At 36.9% G+C, this 25,725-nt stretch overlaps 1 protein-coding gene across 6 annotated transcripts in view; it reads left to right on the top strand.

The window, feature by feature from the left end:
- CFAP46 (cilia and flagella associated protein 46) overlaps nt 1-16,717 on the top strand; it is a 64,312-nt gene extending 47,595 nt beyond the window's left edge. For 4 of the 6 annotated variants that reach the window (XM_032694188.1, XM_032694186.1, XM_032694189.1 and 1 more), the window contains 15 exons: nt 682-779; nt 1,458-1,537; nt 1,945-2,096; nt 3,916-4,037; nt 4,458-4,543; nt 5,477-5,641; nt 7,397-7,461; nt 8,027-8,078; nt 8,171-8,206; nt 9,349-9,451; nt 10,644-10,756; nt 12,863-12,944; nt 14,822-14,958; nt 15,410-15,496; nt 16,238-16,717. In XM_032694188.1, coding sequence (XP_032550079.1) covers nt 682-779; nt 1,458-1,537; nt 1,945-2,096; nt 3,916-4,037; nt 4,458-4,543; nt 5,477-5,641; nt 7,397-7,461; nt 8,027-8,078; nt 8,171-8,206; nt 9,349-9,451; nt 10,644-10,756; nt 12,863-12,944; nt 14,822-14,958; nt 15,410-15,496; nt 16,238-16,374 — 1,515 coding nt within the window. In that variant the 3' untranslated portion in view covers nt 16,375-16,717. Of the gene's footprint in view, nt 1-681; nt 780-1,457; nt 1,538-1,944; nt 2,097-3,915; nt 4,038-4,457; nt 4,544-5,476; nt 5,642-7,396; nt 7,462-8,026; nt 8,079-8,170; nt 8,207-9,348; nt 9,452-10,643; nt 10,757-12,862; nt 12,945-14,821; nt 14,959-15,409; nt 15,497-16,237 lie in introns of those variants that run through there. The other 2 variants (XM_032694187.1, XR_004358191.1) reach the window with 2 other exon arrangements.
- Nucleotides 16,718-25,725: the final 9,008 nt, after the last annotated feature.

Here is a 25,725-nt window from a genome sequence, read left to right as displayed (position 1 = left end):
CTGCACTTTCCCCCACTACCAAAACCGTGCCATGTAAACCAAATACAATTGTCTATAGTACTTGTTGGTGAGATGCCTGTTCTTAGCAAGATTTTGAAGGACTTTTACAAACATTACTATGAATTATCCTACTCCCTTCTTTTGCTAATATTCTGCTAGGATTTGATAGCATTTTAACTAAAAAAATAGTGTAGTTGCCAAAAAAGGCATCTTGTTATGAAGAGAGGACAAAGTTACAGTATTTTTAGTTTGTTTAATATTTATACATCCTTCTGCACTGCACAGAAATTACACTATCATAGAACAGTTGAGGTTAGAAAAACTCTGAAGCTCATCTTGTAAAACCCCCCTGCTCAGGCAGGGCCACATAGAGCCAGTTATTCTGGACTGTGTCCAGGTGGCTTCTGAATATCTCCAAGGATGGAGATTCCACAACCTCCCTGGGCAAACTGTGCCAGTGCTTACTTCTCTCAAGGGAAGTGTTTCCTGTTCTTTGGACAGAGTTGCTTGTCCTGGCACATCTGCTAAGTGTTTGGGCCTTTTTATTAATATATATATATGTGTGTGTGTGTGTGTTAGTACCTTCTTTCCTAAAATTACTATCAATTTTATAATGAAAGAACTAAGAATGGGGTTTTTAAAATCTATGAAAATAATGCTGCTTTTCAACTATTGTAATAGGCATGGAGGAACCTCTGTATTCCTGTTGAACATTTTAATATAATGGATGAATTGCCATCCAATTTCTACATAGTTATTCTCCAGCACTCAGAAGACAGGTATAAAATTTCATCATTTTGGTTTGTTACAAATGTCATCTTTTTTTACCTGTAAATAATCACTATTTTGGTTATTTATTGCCTTTCACTTCTAATTTTGCTGGACTTGAATTTTAGCATAGTGAACAAATTAATATATAAATGAAACTGCCTGCAGCTCAAAGCTGGACATTTTCTGTATTTTTGATTTCCCTAATTCTCTCTTAAATCTCCAGAGGTCACTTGAAAGGTTTCAGGCCACTCTTGATATCTTCCTAAATTCTGTTAGTAGTTTCCAGCCCCTATTGCTTATGCTCTGGAAATGTTAGGAAGGGTCGTATTTAGCTTTATAAAGCCACCAGTTATCTGATGATTGCAGCCTAATCAGCAACCACTCATAAACTGAGTTATAGCAATTGACTGAGTGCATTCACCAGTTCTAAAATAATTGCCATGGAACAAATGGAGGTCTACCTTATTGGCTATATAGTAATAAAAGAACTTACCTTACCACTCTCAGTTTGTTCCAGCTAGGCTTTGCAGGGATTTGAACCCAGGATGGGGGTAGATCCTGCATTTTGAGAGTATTTGTGATCACATTAAGTTAGAGGGTAATAATTACTCATCTAATAAATATGAGTCATATAAACAAGGCTGAACAGTCAAATAATCTACTCAGCACTTTCCTTCTTTCCATAGATCAAATCTGTACAGTTCATTGATTGAGATGCCCAAAGTAAGCACTGCACAGCAAAAAGAAAAACTCCCCCAGTTGATGGGTAAGCACCTCTTATATTTATTTGAGATATAAAATCATTACAGTGATGTTATGAGAAGGCTCATAGCTTTCACTGTTGCAGTCAATAAAATTTCAAAATACTTTTTCAAATAATTTTAACTCTTCTTAATTATCAAGGAAAATAAATTCCTAAATATATGTTTTGTTATCAGGTATAATGTATCTAGTCACAATTTGCAGAATTTTTGTTTATATTTGAAGGCTGAAGTTGTAACAGATAAATAATTGTAGAGGTTTTTTTCACTATGCATTTCTGTATATATGTCTGTATTTAATTTAAAAAAAATACCATGGCTTTAGAAACTGGTGGTCTTTGTACAATCATTTCTTCAAGTACAAATATGTCTCAGAAGTAGTCTTAAGGGGGTGTTATCCTCCTTTTAACAGTGCAGGCCAAAGTGTCTCGATTTCCTGTGAATCCTGATGCATTTCGTGTTTTGTTGGAAAAAGTGCATCTGTACAAGCAGCAAAAAATGAAGAGTCACCTTAAACAAAATGTCATTCAGAACTTGCAAGAGTTTGTCTCCAAAACAGATGTGGTAATGTATTTTATTACCTTAGATTTAAAAGAGGGTGAAAAATATGTACTAAAAATATGATAGACACTCTTTATGCAGAATTTTTCAGTTTATTCCAAGTGTAGCATCCCTAGGCTTAACAGTTACTAAGTGCTGTGTAGTCTGCCTCAAAATTTAATCTTACTGTGCTGTTGTTGCTGTGTTCATCATCATACAGAAGCTTTGAAATGTTTGGTGGTTTATCAGAATTGAAAATTGATGCAGTTTACTTGAAAATGTACTGTACTTCTGAGATTTACATTTGCAAATGTGCATTGCTTTTCATATCACATGAAAGCCCATTCTGTCCCAAGGAAAAAATCAGGATCACAGATTGCAACCCTGTAATCAAATAAAACTACCTTAGCCAGAGATTTGTTACTGCTTTCCAACACAGAAAAGTTTTTCTAGGGCACACAATATTTTCTGCACTGTAGTTCCTTATTTGGACACAGTTGATCCAAGTCCGTTAGTCACAAAATTTTGCTTCAAGGACATGTCTTGTTGGAGTCTAAGTTTGAAGAACCCTCTTAAATTCTAGCTGATAAAAGCTTTCTGTTACTGCAGGAAGGCTCAGTTCTCTAAGGACATTGTTACAATCAGTGAGCACAAGTTGTGTAACACGAAGGTACTGGAAAAGCCTGTGACTTTCACAAACACTTTTAATCTGCAAGGTGACAGATGGTTTTCTACACAGTAAATGTACAAGTCTACATCCTAGCATTTTAATTTACTTTAATTTTGGCTTTGTTAGATAAAAGTTAGGTTTTATCTAATGATCAGGAAAATTCACTGTTAAGTATAGCATTAACAAAAGCTGGTATAGGCCTATTTCCATCATTAGTATAAAGGTAAAAAATACTGATCATATTGAATTTTCTGTAGAAGTTTTCATTGTGTCATTAATGACACAACTTTGACAAATCTGGTTCTTGAATTGTAATTCTGTTTTATTCATCATGTTGGCATCTTCCAGTTAAAACACCCATTATTGCAGATGGGTGAAGCGTTGATCGCTTTCTCTTACCCATCGCCAATACTTGTTGTATTGGCAATGTAAAGGTTGTTGTGGTTGTGTAAGTAAAAGAACAAGGTGCTGAGATAACATCAGGTTGAACAGATGACAAGAACAAGTGGCTTAGGTTTTTAAAATGTATGGGTTACAACCCCTAGTCCTGTATGCAGCCTGTACCAACCCCAGAGAGCCTGAGTGAGGAGCCCAGTCATTAATGCCAGCACTCCTCACCATTTGGTTGAACTCCTTTGTCCAGGGAGTGGTTCTGTGTTGGATTTTACAAGCCTCAGTTTTCAGGGTCCTCCTCTCCTACATGGTTCCATTCTCTCTTTATCTATTTTCTTCATTCTGTTTACTTTGTTCCTAAATTGGCCCTGCTGATCTCTCCATACGTTTTCATTTGCTTCTTCTATGTTCATCGTGCAGCTTCTGTTCACTTCTCAAAGTTGTCCTTGCCCAATTTTTTCTCATTTTTTGGTGGAGCACATTGTCTTTTCTTTCTGCTCTTCTGCCATTCCCCATTGAAATTGCTGAAGTGTATTATTGCTTAAATAGTAAATATTGACATCTTGTACTGATTGCTATGTTGGAATATTTTGGAAAATGCCGATAGGAAATTTGAAGTAAAGTAGTTTTGAAACTGACTTTTCATATTTTGCATTTTATGATGTTTCAAATTACTTGATTTAGCCTCTGATTTAATATTTAAAAAATTATATAAATAATGGTATTTAACCAGGATGGAGGGGGAAAGCATTCCAATTTTTGTTTCAATGTGTGTGATAGACTCCAACAGACAAAACAGATGATAATGGACTTGATTTGACATCAGATTTCTCTGAAATATTAGAAATTATGGAAGAATATCTGAAACCAGTGCTGTCACAGTTTGATTTTTCTGCTATCAGGTAAGACATGTCGACTTGTTTGATTATCATTTGTGAAGACAGAGCTCTGACTCAAGTCCTTCAAATAAAGGAATGGTTTTAGCAAGGGTGGCCTGCTGAATGAAGGTTTTACATCCTGAAGGACAGGATATGCAGGATATGCCAGACTAAGAGAACTGAGCCACATGATAGACTAATGGCCATTTCTAACAAGCACCATTCTCCAGTTTAAGTTACACTTACACTTCAGTATGCAACATTATAATTAAACTATTTAAAGATGGGATTTCCAGAGGACAGGAACTCCAAAGGGAGCACATCCTTTGTGTAAAATTTAATTTTGGAAGCATTGAAGCAGTTTGGTCTTTGTGTTTCCTGTGAAAATTTTTACTTACACCAGTATTAGTACTGATAATATTTTCACTGAATTCCTCTTCCCAGAGAATCCCAGCGTGTAACAGTTTCAGCAGCTGAATCAGGAAAAAAGAACATGAAGGACAAGGATACTAAACAAGCTGGAATGCGGGGTATGTGCTCCTCAGAGTACAATATGTGTGTGTGTGTGCATATGTACAGACAGATACCAAGATCCAGTCAGTTTAGTTTTAATTTTATTTAAAGCAGGGAGAAGACAAAGCCTTGGTTTTGTCTGGTTTATTTTCTATATCAAGTCAATCATTTCAGAGTACTATCAAAGAGACGATTTATATGCTGGATGGAATTATCCTTCTGCATTTATTTAGTTTTCCAAACCATACAGGCTGTAGATGCCTAAATGAAATGGCTTTATCACAAATCATTTTTTTTCAAGAGAAAAGCTAGAATAAAGAGCTTTTTTAAGTCTGTAGATCAATTTGTGTTTTGTCTTTTTCTGCATTTCATGGACTCTCACAGTTTGTTGGCCTCAGTGCAAGGCTAGTGCTGTAGTATGACCCTAAACATGTCTTGAGTAGTTCTGCAGAAAGTGGATAAATTGTCTGCCATGCATTTGCTCTTTCTCTGTAGAACAGAAATGTTTTCATAATAAATATGAAAAGTATTAATACTTAATACTTTTTTCCTAAATACCATAAACAAAATTTTTCTAGAGAAAGACATAGTATTAGATAAGGGTTCCTTTACAACTCTGTGCTGTTTAGCCAAACACTGCTATACCAATTTTACAGTTCCAAACATAATTTTCCTGAATGTATTGCATATACCTGGACTTGGATGTGAGATTGTTTGTTATTAATATGGGGATATTTTTCCCTCTGAAGAATTGGTGCTCATAACTGCATAGAAGTTTGAGAACATCTTAGGAGTAATGGTAGCAAAAGAAGTATTTTTGCATAGTGCATTTCATCCACAGTACAATGAAGTTCACATGTCATAGAGCAAATTTAGGTTTTTACATCTAACTGCAATTATTTATAAACAAACTGAGAACTACTAAATCATGTTCTGTCACATTTCTTTAGAGACATCTATGGATTTAGAATTGTGTGTGGTATTACTAGGGGATACATTACTTATGGAATTGCCTTTGGAAGCTCTGAGTATATTTAAAGAGGAAGGAATAAGTTCTGTATCCAGAGATTTTTCTCTCCAGATTCTCTACAATCGACGACGTTTGGCTGAGTCAGGTACTATTAGATAAACAGTATTTATTTATGGAAGATAAATGAAAGATATTCTTTCATTTAGCATAATGATGCAGAAAACAAGATACTTAAAAGTTTAAATAATATGAATGGTGGTGTATATTTTACTGGAAGGCTGACACGTACAAAAGGTTTCCAGTATTTTAGGTGGACTATATAGTACAGTAGACTTATTTCAATGTACAGGCTGATGATGCAATGGTACCTAATTTAAAATAACCTCTGTACATTAAAGAATTATGTAAAACTCAGTGGAATCTAAAATGGCTTGCAAAGTTTCAGGCCAAGTTTACAAGTATGGTCTTAAACCTTTTAAAGCTGTTTTCCACTGAACTGAAAAAAAAAAAATTACGCTTCTGTTAATATTCTTTAACATTACAGTAGGACTGCTTAAAATAACAAATGAGAAAAGCTTTTAATCTCTGAACTACTTTCTTCTTGGTTTTTGTGCTACAAATGTACAAAATAAGATCCCCACAGGCTTTATGAACTTCCCTACTGCAGACACTTGAACCCTACAGAAACTCTTCAGCGAAATGAGTTAAAATGAAGTAGTTAAACAGCTGATAAACTTGACCTCCTGTCATCTTAAAACTAATTTCTCAGATCTAGAAGTGAGTAATAAATGCAGGGAGTAAGCAGTTTTTGTATAAACCAAAGATAGCTTCTATTACTGAAGTTAAAAATTTGAAGTTGCATTTTGCTCATGCATAGGTAATACCACATAAAATTATTAAAACTATTATTTAACTTAGTCTAAGTTAAAAAATAGACCAAATTTAGAAAATCTCACTCTATACCATGACAGTATTCTGTTCCAGGGAGGTTCTTGTATAGTGTTTGTGTCTGTAATATTTAATAGTATTTAGCCTTCATTTCACCTCTTCTTTCTAAAGGGAAAGAATTGTCAATAACCTGAGATTAGAATATTTTTGGTTTACATACAGACTCATACCCTGTTACAGGTCTTGCAGAAATACAAGTTTTATAACGTCAGGTTTTTTCCATTTCTGTTTTTCCCTTTTTTAAAGTGAAACTCCTTATGGTTGCCTGATTTTAGAAGCAGATAAATGAGAGAGCAGAGTTGCAAAGTCTCTGTTGATGAGATTGTGACAGTGGCCACTGACTGAGGGAACATGAGCCAGAGCAGTGTGAATGTGGATCTCAAACTGCCCCCAGCCTTCAGGGCACTCCAGTGACAGTGACTGAAACGTGTGCTCTGGGTGCTGGTCATATATACAGTGAGAAATAGAAGTCACTTTTCTGTGCTTTTTAAAATTCCCTTGAACAAATAAAAATTCCAATTCAAATATGATGCTTTCTTTTTCCTTTTGATATATGTGTGTCCCACAGAAGCTTCAATAATTCCATTAACATCAACAATTAAATGTGGCAATAGGCCTAGAAAGTGCTTTGATAATCAGTGCTCAACTCTATCTGAAATTGGCAGTGTAATGAAGCATTTTCATGTGTAAGGGATCACATCTCCAGCTTGTTTTCCTCTTTAAAGCCAGTATTTTTAGGCAAGAAGGTTTGGGTAATGTTCTTCCCTTGCTGTGTTCTGAAAGGAATTTTAATTTTTCCGCTTTAACCTGTTGTTGTTATCACTGTTTATTATTGTTGTTGTTTATTGTTGTTGTTGTTACTACAATATATATATGTGCAAACCTTTGAGGACATTTATTTTCTAAAACTGCCTATTATTATATTTAAAAAAATTTCTTTTCAATTTCACAGAGACAGATGTTGAAATATCTAAAGAAACAAAATCAAAATCACGTCAGAAAAAGAGTGTCCAAATGGTGAACTTTCCACATTTTTTAAATAAACTTTATAGGAATAGCTTTTATTTTTTGTTAAAAATGTTAGAGAACTTGCATAGAAAAGTGTTCAAGTGGCTTGCATAGAAGCTCATTATGTGTGCTAGAATTCTCAAGTAGAATGAATGCCACATAAGTCCATAAAAATTTTGCTTACTGTTGATTTTGCAAGGAGTTACTTCTTGGAAGAATTGTACTTTGTAAATGGGACATATTTAATAACCCACCAAGGGAGCTATTTAAAGTTACTAAAAGATGTCCTGCAACAATATATTTCATATAGTGTATACACAGAGTTTTTATAAATGTATATCTGTATTTGCCTATGTGCAGACACGTGTATGTATGTAATGGGTGTCTGTGCATTTTAGATAATGCAGAATAACTTATGCTTTTAATTTCCATTGAAAATTGAGTATCATTTTCATTAATCCTGCAGTTTTTTGACACATCTTCCTGTTAGTTGTTTGACAGAAAGCATGCAATACTGTTAATATTTGATTGAAACTTTTACATGCAGTAGAATATGTATTCTTTTTAATTGTAGGCAACAGTTAATCGTGATTTACCCTTGAGTGTTGATGCTCGTAATTTTAAATGTATCCTTTCACAAACTATGATCCAGGTGTATCAGCTAAACTTTCTTCTTTTGTTGTTTAAATCACATTGTTTCTGTTTAACTGTTTATCAGACATTGTGGACCCCTATAATGAAGGAAGTGAAGCAGGTAATATATATTAAATAATAATTTCTTCATCATTTATCCATGGAATTGAGAAAATTTTGTACCAAAAAATGAAGTCATGACATAAAGATGTTGGCAAAAAAGCTTAGCTGTTCATCAGAACAGTAAATGGGGCATCAGTGAAACAATGTAACAGTTAATGGAGGATTTTAATTGAATCACAGAATCCCAGACTATTTGGATTGGGAGGGACGTTAAAGATGATGAGTTCCACCTCCTGCCATGGGCAGGGACACCTTCCACTAGCCCAGGTTGCTCCAAGCCCCGTCCAACCTGGCCTTGGACACTTTCAGCAATGGGGCAGCCACAGGTTCTCTGGGCAACCTGTGCCAGGGCCTCACCACCCTCACAGGGAAGAATTTCTTCCAAATATCCCATGTAACCCTGCCCTCTGGCAGTGGGAAGCCATTCCCTGTGTCCTGTCACTCCAGACCCTTATTAACAGTCCCTCTCCATCTCTCTTGTTGGCTCCCTTCAGCTGTTGAAATAGTTTTTAAGTCTGAACACAACAGAAAAGCAGCTACTGACCAACCAGTGGCATAGCAGAGAATGGCTTCATGCATTTGCAGTTTCTCCTTCACAGCAGATCGAAATAAACCACTGTTCATGTGCTCAGTATCTGGCTCTAGTGTCTATCTTTAATTTACACTAGTATGAAATATAGTCAAAAAGAGAAAACAATTTGTCATTAAATGTGCATTGTCCTTAGAGAGCAGAGGTGGTGTTGGAGTCTTGTTTTCTGAAATCAGGACTCTGGAAATTCAGTTGTTTTATCCACCTACTTAAGTCCTCTCTGAGCCTCTGGAACAGAACTGCATGAGCAGTACTGGTGTTCAGTTCTTTACCCTTTCCTCAGGGTATCTACAGTTTTTTCTTTGTGCTTTTAAAGTCTTTAACCTGTCTACCAAATAATTCTTGTCCATTATAAGATACACTTTTCAAATGGGAATCACACTTTTACTCTGAAAATGTCACAATTGCTTCAATTTTAAAAGCCAGACTTAGGTTTCATCTAATGATGACCTGTAAATATTATAGTGTCATTTTAAAATTTTTGAAATTAAGATTTCCCAGTGTAGTTTGTAGCATGTTATGCTCATAAGGATGAAATTCTGTTATTACAGAAGCTTCAAGTCCTTCCCAGAAAATAAAGGAAATTCTAGAAAAATACCGTGACCTGTTCACAGCGCAGTGGGAAGGTGTCACTGGCAATGTGCGTGTTCCAAGGTATGTAATATTCTGTCTGCTTTCTTGTTTTATCCATGTTTCTTGTTTAAAATTGTGCCTGTTTTCAGAGTCTTCGGTCATAAAAATAGGGTCAAGTTTTCCTGAGCTGGTAAACACACAGCAGACCATTGTTATTGTTTCAAACACAGATTTAGATTTGTAGACAGAATATTTTAGGGATCTGAAATACAGTGCCACAAAGGGATTTAGCCTGGTGGGTTTTGTCAGAGTTGCTGTATATGTAGATAATCTGATTTTGACAGAAAGTCTCCTGGTGCAGTCTTTGATGAATAAGCATGTGAGCATAAGTGTAATTTCTGGCTTTGTTTATAAATGTTTTTAAATCCAAGTGTTAAAACCTGTAGCATCTCCATGTACCCTGAGTCAGCTGTAAGGTTGGAGTACAGATTTCAGAGGCAAAGTAGTCAAGGTGCATCTCAAGAGTTCCCAATTTCAGACTTTGATTATGGAGATAATACCATTTTATGGAATATATTCATAAACACACCGTTTTTCTAGAAGTACTTTACTTTTAAGATCAAAATCATAGAGGGATAAAAGGGATCTCGAGAGGTCAAGCAGTGACAAGTCCTATGAGTCAACATGGCCATCACTGGATGTTCCTTCCTAACTGCTGTTTTAGCAATCAGTCCTTTGGAATCTTCCCTAATTAGTTAATGTCACTGAGTAGATTCTTTAGTATTTCTTCCTAGCAATTAGAAGGATGGTTGTTATCAAATTGCAGGTTTTGCTGCCAGCTGAGCTAATTATCCACATCTCTTTTCAAACCCTAATGGCTTTGTGCAATTGGTGCCTATACAAATACTGCCTTTGAATGTTAGACTAAAGACTGGGATTTCAAAGCTGCACAATGCATACAGCAATGATTTTATTTTATTTTTTTATGGAGAGACTGGTATTCATCTAAAAATACACTATGCCTCTTGCTCACTAAGAGAGGTTACTAAACTTAGTATACCCCTGTATTAAAATAGCTGCTATTAATTAGTCCCTATGAGTTACCACATTTTTCATAGAATTCTGCAGTCTGATTTTTCTCCTTGCTTTGCATGCTGACTTCTGTTGTAATTATTTCTGGAGTAAATAACACTGAAGTGCTTGCTGTGAAAAGGTATTCTTGTAAATAGTAAGATAAAAGTAACTTCCTTTCTTTGTTCTTCCTTCCTTTCAGCCAAGCTGAGTGGGAGCAGCTGCTGACAAGCTGTAGTGCATTTCTCTTCTATGGGATGGAGAGATTCATGTCTCATGTATTACTGAACAGATTGGTTGCTATGAACATCCCAAGTAAGATAAGCAAATTGAGAAATATTTTTTAACGACACCACCTTTTATTCCTAGGCATGTCCTACTGTATCATTATCTTAGTATTGATCTTAGTAATTAGGGACTTTTTTTTGAGATCCAGGATTTTTAATGGAAAACCTTTGTATTATGTAGGTTTTATTCTGCTGTGCAGCTTTCTTGTTATTCCTCACAAATAAGCTTAGTCCTTCTTCACTTCCAAAGATTGGAATTTCTTAGGTTCCAGAAATTGAGTCATCATCTAATGGTTTTCCCAGTGAATCCTCTCCTTTACTTTGGAATTAAGTATTTGATTGCAAGTTATTATTTATTGCTTAGAACAACCTCTGCAGTGCCACTTCTCCAAAATTCTGAAGTCTCCACTGAGGCAAAGCAGAATTGTCTGTCAGTGCTGGGTTAATGCTGAAAGATTGTTCTGGTGTTATGGAGCATTTGTAGGCTCTGAGAAGGTATTTTCTTCTCAGCTTCTTCACAGCAATTCGTCTTTTTGCTGTAGCCTAAGGTTTAGTTTAAGGACTACTTTTTCAGATTCACAATCTTCCTTTCTCCTCCTCCTCCCCTTGCACATCTGGAAGAAGCTTAACTTTGGAGCTGTATGGAATTTGTCAGTGTAGCTGAGTTGCTGTATTGTGTTGATGTGTGAAAGTGAGGAGGACAGTGCACATCAGATTGTGAAGCCCTGCAAGGCAACAGGAAGCTTCTTCATGAAGCTTTGATTTTAAAAGTGATTTAAACATTTGTATGTACATGTTATGGGAAATATATAACCTGTGAAGATGAAGTTTCAGATATCCATAGGCCAGATATTTACAGGTATGGCAGCTTTTGGAAAGTTGTTAAACCCTGTCCTGTGTCCTACTCTTAAAATATGCCAGGATTAATTCTGCCTGAGAATTCTGAAAGCTATAACCTAGATGCAATATTATTAAATATTGGGTTTGCTAATTTACATGATGAAATAAAATATATCACTGCTGAATCTGGGCAGGAGACCAGGCTGAGAAAGAGAATGCAGGGGTTTAGCAAATCCTGAAATGCAAGATCAGAATGCAAATTAACCTTGCTTTATGCAGGGCATAATTTGGGAAAGCCTAGTAAAATGTGTTATACTTAAGGAAAAGTAGTCAGTTAAACATTAATACATTTGGGAATGACTGCTTAAGAGGCAGAATTACAGAACAGAGTCGAGATGGATCACAAATTAAACAATGTACTCTTCCTAGGCTTAAAAAGAAACAAGCCCTGTATAGGGATAACTATACAGGAGTGTCATTTGCAAATTATATGAAATTTTCCACTGTACTTAGTTTTGCAAAGGTCTCAGCTGGAGAAGAATGTTGACAACATAGAGTAACTCATTGGTGGAGAACAATAAGAGTGGTTAGAAGGCTGTACCACAGTTTGTGTGCTTAGTTTTATTCATAAATATGTATGTGCACTGATAGGTTTATATGCATTTTAAACCTACTTTAGGAGGAAAGATCAACATATTGAGAGGAGATCTGCTTAGGTCAGGAGAATAAGTAACAGATTAAAACTACAGGAAACCAAACAGTAGGCTTTTAATTCTGAGAGTATTCTGAGTTATTTTGCTGGAGACCTTTAAGGAAAGTGAGGCATGTTGGAGGTGTGACTTGGTTGTAACTTGTGGAGAGGAGCTGCATAGAAAACATTTCCATACCTGCATAGCATAAACTCTTCCGAGAGTTTATAACTACGGAATTGAGTCATACAGGTCATTGGCTGTAATAAGATGGTATGTGGACTTCATTATCAGTTATACTAATGTGGCACAGCAAAAAAACTGCAAAACACTATGGAAAAGCATAGCAAAATTACATCAAATGATGTTAGGATGACTTTATTAGTTCCTTTACATTATAGTTGACAATTTTTGCTGAAATATATAAGTTTTATATTAGTTGTTTAGACTGTGTTCAAGAAAGTAATTAACTTACAAAAGGCTTAATTTATTATTTATTATTTAATTTTTATTATTTATTTTATTATTAATTTTATTATTTAATATTTATTATGCTGGACATTATTATTAGTGCAGATACCATTGCTATAATATATTTTTTCCAGAATGCAATTTGATGATTCTTCTGGATCTGGTACGATCACAGCAAAGTTACCAAAGAATTACAAACTCTGATATCCACAAAAGGTAGGACAAACATGATTTCAGTGAAGTCCACAATAAGGCAGATTATTTCAAAGCAAAGTTAAAATTCTGAGTTACAAATATTCTCGTTTACTTCTGTAAGTAGAAGAGCCTCTTTATAAGGCTAAATAGGATGAAAGCTCTGTTACAAGGCAATGATAAGATAAATGGAAACCTTGCTACATTACTCTTACCTCCCAGATTGAGTTCAAGACTCTCAAAATGTTGTAATTGAGTATATAAAACTTCCCTTTAACAAATAAACTATTAAGGGTCCCTCTGAAGCTTCATACACTGAATGGTTTAACAATGGGACAGATTTTTGTTTAAATAAATTATTATGGCATGTTAAATGACCTGTTCAGAGTTTTTAATATTATTAATTGCAGGGTTTTTATCCTTAAAAGCATCTCAATATTTTCCTTGCTTTTAAGTTGACAGGTGGCAGGGTTTGTATTCTTTTACTGTATGTCCATTAGGAGTTCTTGACAGATGGCATGTGACAAATAAGTTTAAAGGTATTAAAAGCAAGAAGAGTAGTCTTAGTGTCCCAATTTTATTCATGAGTTACTTAGTCCATGCTGAATTTTCAGATAACCTGGTTATACTCCTGAGGGCCAGGATATCTTGCAAAGGGGTTTAGGTGGAGTGGAGCACTGGGCAATCATCAGAGACATGAAGATTAACACAGACAAATTACAGACTCTGCTCTAGGGACCCCAGTATGAACCAGGAGAGGGGGGGCTGGAAGGATCCTGCACAAAGGGTCCTGAGGCTGTGCCTGGGCACCCAGAGGGCAGAGCACATCCTGGGAGCAGAAATATCTTTTGACTTTTCTAATTATTCATTCCATGAAGAAATAGAAAAAAAATCTCTAAAAATACTGTTTAATTAGTGCAACAATGCATAAGTTAAAATCAGTTGTGTGTAAGATAGGTTATACACACAACTATATGTGTAAATATGCAGATCTCTGAATATATGACAACCTCCTGGTATTTTTTTATATCCTTTTTCACATCCCCTAAACAGCCATTTTCTAAACCAAACCAAAATGTGATTCCTTAAACTAGTTTTTCCAATTCAGAACTTTTGAAGTTTTGCTGTAATAGATTGGTGAATTTATCAATAGGACTTACATGTTTGAGTCTAAAAGCCTCCTGAAAGTTTAGAATAACATTTGTTTGAAACTGAGTCACATAACTACTTAGACAATCAGAGCATCTCCCCAAAAAAGTACTGAAAAATTTAATTATTATCTTTTGATAAAGTTACCATGAAAAGCAGAGCTAAATAAAAACAACATTCAACCTTCTGTTTACTGCAGTTCCAACCTTACAGAATATCAGTCCCATCCCATCACTAAAACAAAAATTAAGCAAAGAGACTTAATTAAATATTCAGCAATAAAAAAATGAAATCCCACATTTCAAGTGATTTGCTTTTAGGCCTCCAAATTAACATCATACTTATGACACAGAGCAGGGTTTCAGTTCTTGCAATATTCTGTATCTAAATATGTCTTTTCACGTGATTCCCAACATTTTGACTATGTTACAAAAGATATTCTGCAGTGTTTTGTAAAAGTTAGTGTGTCACTCCTTTCACATTTCCTGAGATGCCCTAAACTACAGTAATAGGACAGAAAGCAATCCTACTGGTAAAATTCCATCATGGAAAGATGTAAAGTTACCTAAATACACTGCATGAGATTCAAGGTGCTGTATGAATGTCAGATAGCACTTTATGCTCAGCATACCAGAAAATGCCATCTGGCATTCTTTCTCCTTCTTTTAAAATGCACTGTATATTTAGTTATATTTTTTAGTACATGATGTACATTTTTCTTTTATTAACCTCATACTTATGGTTTTGTTTAGTTGCCTACATATCGCTCTAGAGAGACCAACAGAGACAGCAATGCTGCTGAGCCTGACTGGGGTTGGCTGTGTAGTGGCCACCCAGTGGTACACGAGCCTGCAGGAGAATGCAGAGAGGCTGGAGATCCTGTTCCACAGTGAGTGTTTGCTATTGCTTCAGACACCTGGTGTGTGTATCTCCCTGGCTCCTGGCTCCTCTTCTTTGCTCCTCACCAAACTTTGCCTGGAGTTTCCATAGGAGGTGAACTGTGTGCAGGAACCACCGTGGTGTTGACAGGTTGATCTTGCAAACACAACAGTGACCTGCTTAAAACAGCGTTAGTGGGGTGTTTGTTGATGGTCACATGGTAAGAATAGGATTTCTCCAGTGAGGAGCAGTGCCTTAGGACTTGGCAACCTGTAGTTACATCAGCTATGGGGAAAACAAAAACTGGAGTGAACTTACATTCTCAGAAATACGTAACTGGATCTGTAAGGTATCCTTTTGCATTGAGTTTTAAATGTGAAAGCACCAAGCTCTAGAGTTGATACTTTGTTGTATTTCAAAACTTTCATTGAAAACTCACAGACACTAACATTTCTTTCCAGATTTGCTGAGCAATGGTAGAACAACCGGGCAGACAGTCCATATTCTTCAAAAGAGTGGAATTCACAAGAAAAGGGATTCCATTAAAAGTAAGAATTAAAAAGCTTAGTACAAGAGACTGTGCAAATTAACTAGAAGCCGGTAGATCTATGGATGGTTCACAGATAGAAGTGAAACCTTTCAGGTGACCTGTGACAATTTTTTGTGACAATTCTTAAAAGAACTGAGAGTCAGAAGACCACTGATACAATATCATAATTGGAGTAACCATTCTTATATAAATAAAATTTTTGGGGATGCTCTGTCGTAGTTAACCAAAAGCTAAAGTTTGCACTCCACTAAACTGTTTCAAAATGAAGCAATGGGACTGAAAAGGTACATCAGGAGCATAACATAAGCAATATAAATGGTATGAATTATAGACTGCAAGAAGATCAGCAGTTATTTTAGACAGTCTGCATGGTAAAGGGCAGACTACCTGGTATCTTGCTGGAGAAGGAGGAATGATTTTCAGTAAAACAACTTTTAATGTACTGTCTATAAAATTGTATTGCTGTTTTTCAGTGTATGAGACTTACCTCTTAAAATAAGGGTTAATTAAATAAATTTTAGTTATAACTTGCACTGTCATAGAATTGAAGAGAGAAGGAATTCAGATCAGAAATATTCCCTAGTTTTCTGGTTTTTTTCAGAAAATGCTTCTTAGATATAGTGGCAAGAACGTAAAAGAGTATTAATCAAAGAGAAGATGTGTTAAATTATGGCACTTAAAGCATTCTGCTATTCAGTCATATTCAGAAATAAGAATGGTTTTTGCCATATTTTTATAGTGGAAGTGGATTCTCTCAGCTCTTCTGGAGACAGAACAGAAGAACAGACTGTTCACACTTCCTCAGATCTTCCTGCAACTCATCCATCATTTTTCAACTGTGTGCTCTATGGTTTACCCAACATCATTTTGGTGTAATTTGTGTCAGTCTTTCTGTGCTGGGAAACCTTCACTGTGCACAGGGAACCTTTGTTTTTTCAAAATCCCAAATAAGATTATTATGTGTATGGATTTTGTAATATGCTCTGTTAAACAGCAGTGCATTTTTAAATTACATGCTTTAAAACTTTATTTGTAGTGATAGCAGGAGAAATAGATGTAAAATAATTTAATACTTATGGAAAGTATAAATCTTTGATTGTTATTGCAACTAAAACCATTTTAAGAGTCTTTTTTTTCCCCAGTAAAATGGTGATGTGTTGTTTCCTGTAACAGTTTTTTTGTGTTTGATGCTGATAGAACATTAAAATGGCACTGAAAAGATACTATTCTTGGCTACCTGATGTGTTACAGTTAGAACCTGGTAAGAGCTCTAGGGCTATATAAACCATAATTACAAAATAATGACATGCAAAATACTTTCTGTATGCACACAATAGAATATAAATTTCTGCTTTCTTCCCTGTTGCTTTCACAATTTAATTAGATGACCTTATATGAACTGCAGCTGCACTGTCAAACTGTGTTCCATAAGAAGCACAATTTTTATTCCCTTTTATAACCTAATTTAGACAGGACATATATTTTTTGTGGCATGTATTTGAGCATTTGATAACAATACCAAGTAAGAGGAGATCATAGACTGTTCTGAAGTTACCCAGTCTGAAAATTAAGGATTCAGTGTAAGATATTTTCAAGTCTCTGAACTTGTCATGTTTTGCCACATACTGGCATGAGTCCCTTTCCCAAGGTCTGGCATCTATGTGTTTATTTTTAGGTCTCATGAGGTACCTTTTCATTGTGTCTTTGTGACACAGCTGCTTTTTCAAATCCCATTCACGGTATTTGGGAAGCTCAAGGATTGCTGAGTTTGAAGAGGCAATTTCTCTTGAAGGAAGCAAGTGTTCACACTTGTTCAGTATAGCACATACCCACTATATTGTTAATTTCTTATTTATTTCCAATAATAATTTTCACATCATACTTCAACACATTCATTGCTGTGAAACTGTGTTTCTCTGCACTTAATGTGTTGTTCACCTTGAATGCCACCTTTCTAGTGCTGTCTCTTTCTGTGTAACATAAAAGGCTTTGGAAAAAAGTGTATTCAATGGGAATCATGGAGCCTTGGCTGCCTTGCTACAGGACAGTTCTTATGAATTTATATTAACTTCCACCTTCTTGAAATAAGAAGTTTCATGAATGGTAAAGTGCAGAAAAGTTTCAATGCTTCAGAAATGTCAGTGCTGCTCTTTGAGAATAATCCAAGATAAAAACTTCAAGATTTCAAAGGTTTGAAAAACCACCGATATCCAGGTACAATGGTCTTATTCAATAATTTACTACTGTGGTTTATTTATGAAACTGATGGAAATAACTTAGCCTATACTTAATCAGTAATGAAGTGCAGGCATAACCAAACCTCCTGGGGTGGTGGGGGTGTTCTCTGTGTTGCTGTGCTAAATTGCAGTCAATAAAATCATCATAGTAGGACTGCATGAGTGGATGATGAACTGTACTTCAGAGTGAATGTGCACTAAGAAGACATCAGTTCATTCCTTCAGGAGTTGGTGCCAGAAATAATGTCTTCTTTTCCATTATATGTTTGTAGCAATGTGCGGGCACATGATTATACAAAAGTAAAGAGTCACTTCAGGAGAAGATGTGTAGTAGAAGTGGGAATGATATCAAAAGAAAAAGAGCACAGATACTTAACATCTTTTATATTTCTTTTACGTTTACAATGGCAGTTTAACACGGGAGAGGAACCTGCTGCTTATTTATACTGAGGAAGGATTCAGCAGCTCAGCTGGTATAGTCTGAGAGTCCAGGATGCTTCTCTGTTAAAGACAGTGAACAAGAATGGAAGGCAAGGACGAGAAGGAATGCTGTAGAAAACTGCTGTTGCAGAACCTGTTTTGGTTAAGGAACTAAAAGCTCAAAATTTTCTGATATTCTTCAGACTTCCAGGTGAGGTGCTCTCATAGCAAATCATCTGTGCTAACGATAGCAGGTGTTCTCCCCACAGAGGGAGCCAGCAGGTCCAGGCAGTGCAAGCAAAAGCACTCTGAGTGCAGCACAGAAGGGTTTGTTCATCTGGTAATGTATGAGACCCCCAAGAGGGGGGCCTTCAAATTGGTTTCAGATTATTTGGAGAACTAAACAGTAGCATAGGTATACAAGGTGCTGTACAGAAGGTCTTCATTCTTTAAATTGAATATGAAATGAGTGAACCAAAGTTTTCAGCTGTAAATACAAAAGCAGAATTAAGACTGTTGATTTCTTATAAAAGTTTGTGTAGAAAGAGCACTTGCTAATAACTGCAATGGAAAGAATGGGGATGAAATGCAGATGGGATTATATTTAACCATTCATTAAGTACGTATGAACAGCAAATTCAGAAAGGCAAGTTCTTTTATCATGGAGTCCCAGACTGGTTTGGACTGGAAGGGACCTTAAAGCTCATCCAGTCCCACCTCCTGCCATGGGCAGGGACACCTTCCACTGGACCAGGTTGCTCCAAGCCCCGTGTAACCTGGCCTTGGACACTTCCAGGGATGGGGCAGCCACAGCTTCTCAGGCAACCTGTGCCAGGGCCTCACCACCCTCACAGGGAAGAATTTGTTCCCAATATCCCATCTAACCCTGCCCTCTGGCAATGGGAAGCCATTTCCTCTGTCCTGTCCTTCCATCCCTTGTCCCAAGTCCCTCTCCAGCTCTCCTGGAGCCCCTTTAGGCCCTGGAAGGGTCTCTCAGGTCTCTCTGGAGCCTTCTCTTCTCCAGGTGAACCCCCCCCAGCTCTCCCAGCTTGGCTTCAGAGCAGAGGGGCTCCAGCCCTCAGAGCATCTCTGTGGCCTCCTCTGGCCTCACTCCAGCAGCTCCATATCTTACACTGGGGACTCCTGAACTGGGTGCAGTGCTCCAGCTGGACTTTCACAATGGCGAAAAATTATTACATTAAGCAATAAATTTTTTTATGAAGTAAAAAGATTAAATCAAAATATTGTTTAAAAAAATACTTTTTTGAGGAGTATTCTAGAGAATACTCCATTTATTTGACTATGAGCTCTTAATTTTTACAATATTATATATTGTTCAGCAACTTGCAGGAAAAAAATCCTACCAACTAATGACCCAGGAATAAATTACGGCAGATACAGCTCAGGACATATGAGCTCTCTCGTTGAACGACATTGGCACAAGCCCAAACAACAAGAATAAAAGCTTCTGAAAATATTTCATCTACGTGGCACCACATCATTCCCATGCACTGTATCCATTCATACAAGAAATATTAAACAGTTAGTGCTATTCCATGTATCAAGGGCTTTAAAATACCTTTCTGAATTATGTCTCAGCAACATAACAAATCACATTATCAATTAGCTTTTATAACAGAAATGACATTTTATAATATATTTGAGCATGAAAAGAATTGGTCAGCTAAAATTTATGTAATCTGAAAAATGTGAGGAGGAAAAAAATCATGGTGAATTTATTGATAATATTCTAGGACAAGAACATAATTTGAGTAGTAGGTAGCTGTCCAAGAAAAGTGTGTGGTTGTAAATGGTCTGCAGGAAAGAACTGCAGTGAGTTTGCCACAAAATGATAAAAAACAAAAAGAGAAGCTCTGACATTAGTCCCTGGTGTCGCCTCTTTAAGATTCTGCTGCCATCAGCAGCCACTGGAGGGTTTCTCATCCCATGTGCTGGGCTTGTCCCCTCAGCAGGGCTCTCTCCTTGCTTTGCAAAGGTGGAGCATATCCCAAAACGTGGCAGCTGATGGCTGTGGGTGTTTGTAGGCAGGGAAATAACAGCAGATTTGAGGTTGTAGTACAGATCATTCCCATGACTATTTAAGCCCATTCATCTGCGTTTGAACACTAATTTAGTGACTTTACAGCCTGCTAAGCCTTCTGACCCTTGCTTTCACACCCTGTCTGACCCAAAAGCTCTCCAGGAATGGGATATCAAAGGGAAGCCAACTATCCTATTAGTGTAAATTATTTCTTCTCTTTAGTTTGGATGAAAGATAAAGCCACCAGGAAAAGCTGCTGAAAGTACCTCTCTGGTGTTAATTCAGGCCTCAACTACAGTGTCTCCATGTGGATACAGTGACAGATAGTTACAAACAGAGGTTTTAAGGATGTGGTCAAGATAAATCTGAAGGGATGCTTATGTGCTCTGACATACTGACTAGTCTGTGGAAGACCCAAGTGATTCCTCAGGTGATGAGAGAGTGTTTCTCAGCCACTGAGAACAGAATGTGTGGGGTCTTCCATGAACATGGTAGGTGCCATTTTCAAAAGCAGTAGTCACAGTAGTCTTTATTTCAGAAGAGTGGCAACATATTTAATAAATTGCAGTTTTCCAGATGGTTACCTAAGACTTCTGGTATGAGGAATAATTTTAGATCACTTAATCCCATTTTTATAAAAATGCAGTATGAAATATTAACAATGTTCCCAGTGCATGACATATCAATTATAATATTTCCTGAAATATGAGTCTTGAGATCTGTTATTATGTGTATGTATACTGTTAAATATAGTTAAATAAACATTGTAAACACAGTAGTACAGTATTCTTCCACTGTCAAAAGAGTGTTGTAAGTCCTGAGTTCAATACAGTTGAAGGCAACAAAATAAAGACCCCTTTCAGAAGTAAAGGCCAATATCTTGGGCCAGGAAGGTACAAGAAATTAAAAGGGAAATAATCTTTGATAAACATAATCTTAATCCTTAGTGTTTTGTGTCACCATCAGCAATTGAAGATGTCATTAGTAGACATTATATGCATTTGAATAGCTTTGCAAAAATTTCCAAACATAACATCTCCTTCTTTTCACTTGGCTTTTCAGTTTGGTGGCAGTGTGGGAAACATTGAGGGAGATACTTCTTTATGACCGAATGATTCCTGTGATTTATTTTCCCTTTGTTTCATAAAATGCTTCAGCCTGACACATGATGGCAGAAGAGGGTGAAAACTGGCAAGATTAAACAGAGTCAGTTCTGAGCTCAAGCACTGCATCCTTTCTGTGACTGAATGTTCATGACCTGTCCCTTTTCTTGATGGCCTCATACTTGACATTTAGCATTTGAAATTGTCAGGACAAACCAGATGCTCACAAAGATGTACAGCTTTTCCAGGAACTAGGGCTGCACTAATTAAGAGTTTGTGTTTTACTTTCTGAACAGGCATCTAAAAATCTTTGTTATAATTATCTGGCCTTTTTCATGACTTAATTTTCTTAAGGAAGGTTATTGTCACAAGACAAGTTTCTTAGCAAGGCAGGTGGTTCAGACTTCTGGTTCTTATGGGCCCACCGTAACCATATTTAACAACTCAACAACTGACATAACAACTTTTCCATGCCACAAGTGCACTGAGATAAACTACAGATAAGGACACCAAAGTCAACTGAATCAGATTCATTATTATCTAAAATTCTTTTTAACTTGGGGTGGTTTTTTCCTTAATTTTGCACAAGTATGTCAATTGTGAAAGACATCAATACGTTGCAGGGAGAGTTGCAGAAAAAACCAACCAAACCAAATGAAACGTGAGTTTTTCAAAACTTCAGCTGGTAGTTTCCCTTGAACAACCATAAACTGTACTGATTTCCTTGTGAAAATATAATATATTATGGGTGTTTTATTATCTGACCGGGTACTGGGTGGTAGATCATATTTATATCACAGCAATGGTGTCCACACTGCTATTCTCTGCCTTCTTTTTCTTTTTAATGCCAAGATTTTAAGAGACAAATCAGTGCTCCCAATTTGTTTTGATTAGCACAATGAAGACATGATCACAATCCATCAGCAAGAGAAAAGGGTTTTGTACTGTTGGACAGGAGTGTTCATTTGGAAAATTGCTGGGGATGGCAGGAGGACAACTTCTTAAGTCCAAAGGGAGCTTGGTGAGAGAACTGAAGTCCAAACTGAGCTTGGTGACAGTGGAATTATAGTCAGAGCTGTAATCTGCAATATCCTGGAAGAGGAGAGGAATGGAGGGGGAGAAGTTTGTGATGAAAACATTTAATCTGCTCAGAGTAGACATCTTGACCTTCATTCTGGTATTAATGAGCTGGTCTGCTGGAGTTCTCAGCATTCCGGGAGCAGCCAGAACAGTCTGTTCTTCTACTGATGTGACAGGTATTTATTAATTACCTGTAAATACACTGGCAGAGAGAAGTAATTAAGATTTTCTGTTGAAGGAAAAGAATGGGTTTCAAAAAATATTTGCAGTTGTCATGTCCTCAGAATTTCTCTGAGCTTGTAACTCTTGCAGTGGCTCACAGAATTTCAGCTGAATGAGCACAGTGTGAGCTGCAGCTGAGGTGTGGGGTGGGCACCTGCAGTCAGTGGGTTAGTCCTCACAGGGAGGCAGCAGTTAAATCACTAAGCATGATCTCGACAGAGTTCCAACCTTGTCACTGTGCATCTGATCCTCTCTGGGCCTTTGTTTTTATTGATAATTAGCCAGTAATCCCATTACTTACATCACAGGGGCCCTTCTCCTGCACCGCTGCTCCAGAGCAAGTAGGAGCTCAGATGCTCATGGATCAAGATTTGCCAGGGTAGTGTGGGAAACAGACTTGTTCAGCTGAAGCAGTTCATACCCTGGAGACACACTGTCAGGGTGCTTTGCCTATTGTGTGCCTGGTCCAGCAAAATGTGAACAACTTACCCACCTTCTGGACTTTTATCATATGTGGAACAGGAGCTGTTTGCAGTTTTTAAGCTCTAACAGCACAGCTTTAGCTTTTCACTACGCGTGGTCTGTGTGGACACCTGATGGTTGAGAGAGATTTCATCTGTAAGGATTTGTCCCTTGCTGTTCATTCCATGCCAGGCCTGTACATGCAAGTGCTGCACACTTTGTACTTGAAGAAGAAGGGAGGTCGCAGTCCTAGTGACCACCAGAATGGCACAGAGGCAACACTGACACATTTGTAACCAGATATCTCTATCAAGTATTTATACACTGATTGCTTTCCTGACACAAAAGTGAGTGTTAAATTTTCTGGTCCAGGCAGAGACAGGACTTGGGCAGTACTATTCCCATAAGCAAAGGAAATGTTCATTTTGCCCCTCTGGCTTAGTCACATCTGTGCCCTGGAGCAGCGTCTATGTTTGTACCAGACTTCTATGCTGGGTTTATAATTTTCATTTTTTTCTCCTCCAGCAGAGTTCATTGGTGTTTCTCCTGAATGACATTGACTTTTATTCCATCTGAAAATACCTATTTAGCATTTTTTGGTTATTAGTATTGCAAGTACTGACATTAGGAACCGAAGTGATACATATATTGAAATAAATTTGCACTGGAGTTCTACAAGCCTTTCTGCTTCTCCATCAGTGTGATTCAAGGGACATGGCCTACATCTGTACTCAATCAAACAGGGCTGCATTGGCCAATATAATCTAATTGTTTGACATTTTTATAGCAATTCATTGAGACTAAAGAGAGATGACTACATTAATATCATGATGCAGCAAGATAATAGTTGAGCTAAAACCGGTGTGCCAAATTGCTGAAAGGCTCTTAAATTCTCTTACAGATTTTTAAATATTTGTGACAGAGAAAAGGAAAGAGACTTCAATATAAATGTAATAAAGAGAAAGAATAGTACAATCTATAACACAAAGTATTATAATAAAGAACATTATCATAAATTTTCTAGGAATCTTCTCTTCACCAATCATTTAAAATTATATTTCTCAATAATTGAGATGAGAATTATTGTTAATGTTCATGACTCTGTTTTCTTGGATAATCATTTTCACTGAGGTCATAATTAAACAGAAGAGGTTTTAGACAATGAATATTCATATCATTCCTCTAGTTATACTGTGAGCAAACTTGTCTGCCCTGGGTATAACTGGAGGAACACTCAGACTGGAATAGTGGTAGAGGAATGTTATGGAGACTCTGAACACGCTTGTTTAAGACCTACTTAGGCTTAGACAAGTCATCTCATCTCACTATCAAAACCTTCTGTCCTTTGCAAGTGCATTTGTTGGGAGAAAACGTCTCCTCTGAGTGGGGTCTCGGGTCTGCAGGTAAGAGCAAGCTGAGGGAGAGCATCAGAAGTGTTTTATTTTGGAGCTGTTGCTCTGAGCCCAGAGAAGAAGTGAATGGAAGAAAGCAGGAAACAAAAGCAGGAATTAGTATTTCATCTAAAGTCAGAAAGAGAGAGAAATGTGTTTCTCAAACATGTTTTCATAGCTAGATGTATTTTTGCTTTCAGAGGCCTTTGCAATAAAGATTCAGCGTGGGCAAGGGCAAGGTCTTGTTACTCAAAAGTGAAAGAACATGTGGTTAAGTGCATTTTTCACCAAAAAAACAAGGCAAAAGTATTTGCAAGAGGAGCAGCATGTTTATAATGAGATGGAAATGGTTGATGTAGAGGTTAATCTCCATCAGAGCTATGCTGGAATAACCTGGTTTAGGATGAATTTGTGGTAGAGTTGGTCTTTAATAAAGATCTCTGCCCCTCTCCATGTCCCTACACTGTAAGCAGGTGGGTATCTCCTCTAGCAGTGCTCTACAGTACATGGATTTTTGGAGAATCCAAATCTGCATATTAAGACATTTGTATCTTCAATAAGCAGTAAGGACTCCCTAGAGAAGCTGTGCTCACTGTCTGTTGGCAGAGCAAGAACACAAACATTTTTTAAAGGGCACCAACACATCATTCAGTGTCTAAGCTCTCACCTTCCTCCCTGCTAATGGGTGCTGAGGTGAGCTGACCTTATGACATTTTAAAATGTATTCTTTCTCTACGTTTGAGGCTATGGAAAATAGCCTGGACAGTCTATTTTTAAACCTCAGCATTTTATATCTTACTGAAATAATTGATTTTGAAAACCATTTTTATTTTTTTCCCATGTCAAAATCCACTTGGGGTTTTTTTTTTTGTTTTGTTTTGGTTTGGTTTTTTTCTTGAGAATATACAGCTTTGAGAACAGATTTGTTCGTTTTTCCACAAGAAAGCACTGGCAAAAGTGTAAATGCAGAGCATCTCTGGTGTACCACTGCAGAAGACTTTGGAGCCTGGAGATGGTGATTCCATGCTGAAACATCTGAGGTTTCCAGCATCACAAGGGGCCCAAGATTGCTATTACCTTTTCCATAATTTCTGGTTTTCACTCAGTGACTCATTTAGCCAGGCTTGAGCATTAGTGCCTTTCTCACCATTATCCCAAAGGAACCAGCATGACCTCACAACACAATGGTAGCTCTTATGACAACCATAATTTATATGTATATATATATTAAGCTATTTCCACTACAAACAAGTAAATTGATGGAGGAATGC

This window comes from Chiroxiphia lanceolata, chromosome 8, assembly GCF_009829145.1.
Source record: "Chiroxiphia lanceolata isolate bChiLan1 chromosome 8, bChiLan1.pri, whole genome shotgun sequence".
Classification (NCBI taxonomy): Eukaryota; Metazoa; Chordata; class Aves; order Passeriformes; family Pipridae; genus Chiroxiphia; species Chiroxiphia lanceolata.
Note: the sequence above shows the minus strand (reverse complement) of the source record. Positions and strands in the feature narration are given on the sequence as shown.